The 4500-nt window shown below is 34.4% G+C and overlaps 1 protein-coding gene across 4 annotated transcripts; it reads left to right on the forward strand.

Moving 5' to 3' along the window:
* The first annotated feature begins 2734 nt into the window (after nt 1-2734).
* Nucleotides 2735-4264, forward strand: LOC132627292 (extensin-3-like). Of its 4 annotated transcripts, none has more exons than XM_060342559.1 (3): nt 2735-3551; nt 3744-3850; nt 4014-4264. In XM_060342559.1, the coding sequence occupies exons 1-2, from the start codon at nt 2772-2774 to the stop codon at nt 3825-3827; spliced, it is 864 nt and encodes a 287-aa protein (XP_060198542.1). In that variant the 5' UTR covers nt 2735-2771; the 3' UTR covers nt 3828-3850; nt 4014-4264. The 4 variants fall into 4 exon arrangements, with proteins under 4 accessions (XP_060198542.1, XP_060198541.1, XP_060198539.1 ...); XM_060342556.1 differs by having other exon boundaries at nt 2736-3677; XM_060342558.1 differs by lacking the exon at nt 4014-4264 and having other exon boundaries at nt 2735-3677; nt 3744-3854.
* The last annotated feature ends 236 nt before the right edge of the window (nt 4265-4500 follow it).

Below are 4500 nucleotides of genomic sequence, written 5' to 3' on the forward strand. Positions count from 1 at the left end.
TATATAGGTCTAGGCAAAACCATATTGGTCGATTTTCGTGAAGCGATAAGTCACACATAAATCTGCTTCCGCATACATGTGACTCTAACTTAATTTATTATATCAAAATCATTGGCATAGTTGAGTTTTACTAATAAAACCTTTGATACATAAGGATAACTAATTATGATTGAATATTAATTTAGTCAATTTCTCAAAGTATGAAACAAATTAAATTCGCACTAATTACGGTAAATGTGAAGTTTCAAAGTTTTTCTTCTTAAAATAATAGTCATGCATGAAAATGTAACTTTGTAAAATTATAGTCATACGTACATATGTGAATACCACAGTTCAAGGAAAGTAAGTTTCATATTAAAAAAAGATAAAAATTCTCTACTCTTCTATGCTATTTTAGCTAGAGATGATAGACCAAAAGATTGTGACGTGCTTGTTTAAGCACTTGTGAAGATTAGTTCAACAGTCAAAATCCACAAGAATTAATTGGTAACTCTAATTTCTTCACTAGAATTCAAAAGTTATATGAATTCGTCAAACATTAATGGTAAAAACTTACCTTGAGAACTGACTTCACTAGAAGCGTTAATCAAATATTTTAAGGGATGATCCAATAGTCGAAATTTATGGTTTGCTACATCAGCTTCAAATTAATATTATATATAATAGATAACTTAGATTTGTATTTAGATTAGTAATTTTATACGTTATTGATGAAAAAGGTATGTATCAACATTATATGAAGTAGAGGATGAGCCTGAATGTATGATCAATGATGTCAATTGTTGCCACTGCATTCTTTCACCTATTCATGTGAAGATACAAACTACGGAGAAAGACATGTTTTATGAAGTTAGATTAATTTTTTTTAAGGTTAACCACATTTTAAAAAGAAAACTTTGCTATTGTCAAGACCTTTCGAACGAAACACATGGACGAGTAATTTAATCATCATTATTAGACCTCAAAAGAAAAATAAAGACCTCCCACAAAATATGCAAAACTTCAATATTGTGCTAGTGAGAAATTTAATAACACTAATGAAATGCATAATTACCCGTTCAAGAATATCTGGAGGAAAAAAATTAAGGGCCAAGAGGAGGACCATCTTAGTTGGTTGGTTGTTGAAGAAGCCCCATATAATCTATGTTTTAATATTGTTTTATTGCATAATTAATCACTAAATTAATGACATTAACTTTTCAGCTTTCTAAACCGAAAAAGACATGGTAGTTAAGAGAATTAATGGGATTAAAAATTTACTTGCAAGTTTGATAATATAGAATATAAGTAGAAAAAACTAAGAAAATAAATAAATGTGATTCTTGATCAAAGAAAGGTGCCACATCACTTTTCTCTTGCCTAGCTTTATATATAATATATAGATTTCTTCACGTCTCATTTACTTTCTTCTTCCGTTACTCGCAGTAAATATCATATTACTAAATTATTGTATACAAATAAACATAAGCACATTAAAAGCAAAAGTTACCGTCCAAAGGAAACAATCGGGAAAAAAAATTGATAGCAATAAAATTCAACAAATATAGCGGATAAAAAAGAACAGTATAATTTAACATTAAATAAAAGAATCCACCTTCTGGCTGGAAGCTTCAACTATTACAACCTCTTTTTCCCATGGCTAATAATCTTAGCTCAGAATCTGCCTCTGATAAATGATAAGAAACAGTCAGAAAAATATATTATGTGAAGAATTAGTTCAAAATAAACGCGTTATTATGTATATAAACAAAGAAAAAAAAATTAAAAGAGCTTCTGGTGTTGATAAGAATTACTCTGTAACTTTCAAGATATTTCTCTCTTTCATTTCACCATTAAGCAAATGATTGGAATGGTCATTCTCAGGAATAAATCTGGTTTATATAGTATAATAAACTTATGGCAACTCCTCAAATTCTGTGCGTTACGAGAATAAAGAAAATCTGGTCGGTTTACTTATCAGATTGTCTAATAAAATTGTTATCGATGATTGGAATTGTGAAGCTATAATTAGTGGGTAATGGAAGAGTAAATTATTATTAGTGGGTACGTTACAAATGTACTATTGGGAGGATTTAGCGGGGGACTTTTGAGTTTTTCATCAGAGTGTTAAAAAGAAATGATACTTTAGTTTCTTAATATATTATATTTTACATAATTAAGAGAGATTACTTTTGAGGTTTTTTAACATAGCACATAAATGAAAAAGTAGAAAAAAAATGTCAAAAAAAAAGGAGAAAAAAGAGAATAGAATCTTTAGCCAAAGAGAGGTGCCACGTCATCTTTCTATTGCCTAACTTTATATTATATATAGATATAGATGTGAATATCACAATTCAAGGAAAATAAGTGTCATAAAGAAACATCTCATTTCTGTAACTAAAATCGTGCTAAGTTGTGGCATCCACGCAAGTTTTTCAAAGGTTCTTATATCATGTAAAAGAAAGAAATAAAAAGATGATTTTCTCATTGAATTATTCCATGACAAATAGTATAACTGCCTCAATAGTTTATTCCTTTGTTATCTTGCGGCCTCTATCGAAAAAATTAAAATAAAAAATCCACCAACAAAAGTCAAATTGAGCCGACAAGAGGACAAGTTCAAACCAATGCATAACTCTAGCTAGCTTTTTACTATGGTAGGTTTTAAGTATTCTATTGAGACTTTTACCTTCATTTATGAAAATCTTGAAGAGGGTAATTGTCTAAATGAAAGCTATATAAAGGGGTGTGAGTGCAGCTTAAGAGGACAACTTCTCTCCTTTGTTTCAAATATGGGGAAAATGGCCTCTCTAGTTGCCACTCTTTTGGTTTTAGTTTCACTCAGCTTAGCTTCCGAAAGCTCAGCAAATTATCAATACTCTTCTGCGCCACCACCAAAACAGCCATATCACCCTTCACCAACACCTTATCACCCTGCACCAGTATACAAATCACCACCACCGCCAAAGAAGCCATACTACCCTCCGCACACTCCAGTTTACAAGTCGCCGCCACCACCAACTCCAATTTACAAGTCACCACCACCACCCAAGAAGCCACATTACCCACCACACACCCCAGTTTACAAGTCGCCGCCACCACCAACTCCAGTTGACAAGTCACCACCACCACCCAAGAAGCCACATTACCCACCACACACCCCAGTTTACAAGTCTCCACCACCACCAACTCCAGTTTACAAGTCACCACCACCACCCAAGAAGCCTTACTACCCTCCACATACCCCAGTTTATAAGTCACCACCACCACCCAAGAAGCCATACTACCCACCACACGTCCCAGTTTACAAGTCACCACCACCCCCAACTCCCGTTTACAAGTCACCACCACCACCCAAAAAGCCATATGGTCATCCTCCACCAACACCATACCATCCTACACCAGTTTACAAGTCGCCACCACCACCTAAGAAGCCATATGGTCATCATCCACCAACTCCATACCATCCTGCACCAGTTTACAAGTCGCCACCACCACCAACTCCAGTGTATAAGTCACCACCAACTCCAGTGAAGCCATACCACCCTCCACACACCCCAGTTTACAAGTCGCCGCCACCACCACCAACTCCTGTGTACTATGGCGGGCCACCACCTAAGAACCATCCTTCACCAACACCATACCATCCTACACCAGTTTACAAGTCTCCACCACCACCAACTCCAGTTTACAAGTCACCACCACCCGTGAAGCCATACCATCCTTCACCAACACCATACCATCCCGCACCAATTTATAAATACCCACCACCACCAACTCCAGTCTACAAGTCTCCTCCACCACCCCACTATCTTTACACTTCTCCTCCTCCTCCCTACCATTACTAAGAAGCGACTTCATGAAATCTAAGGTAATTAAGCCAAACTCAAACTTTTCAAAATGATATGTCTATAATGCAAAGCAAAAAGTTGCGCAATTTCTTCATGCAAAACAGTGCTGTCTACTTCATATTTAATTAGCTTTTTTTGCCAGTTATTATATGGTCTCATTCACAATATTATTTTCTTATGCAGGGAAAAAAGAATGTTAAGCTAACTAAAGACATATTTCATTTTCGAGAGACAATGAAAAAAGGAAGAAAAAAGAGTAAATAATAAGCCCCACAGGAGGCGAAGCTCTTTTATAGCTTGAAGTTATCTAAGTTAGTGATATTTTGTTTGTATCCTATATTTATATTTTACTTCTATGTCTCTGTGTATGTATTCTCAGCTTCGATCTCCTTGTAATAGAGATTAAGAGTTGAATAAAATAAGTTATTACTATACATTTAAACTTCCCCTTCTGTCTCGAGCCCTTTTTTTTGCTTTTTCTTATTTCATCGTCTTAATTTATATCAAATCATTTAGAAGAGGCCAGGGAGTCATCAAACTAAAAAATGAAGATTAGAAAAAACTTTATTTTCCTGAATAAATTTAAAGTTGCGAGATTTATCCTTTTTTGTAATAGAAACATTTCAACCTACTCGTATGAGTATGAGTACTTATGACTATATATTTTCGA

This window comes from Lycium barbarum, chromosome 2 (genome assembly GCF_019175385.1).
Source record: "Lycium barbarum isolate Lr01 chromosome 2, ASM1917538v2, whole genome shotgun sequence".
Taxonomy (NCBI): domain Eukaryota; kingdom Viridiplantae; phylum Streptophyta; class Magnoliopsida; order Solanales; family Solanaceae; genus Lycium; species Lycium barbarum.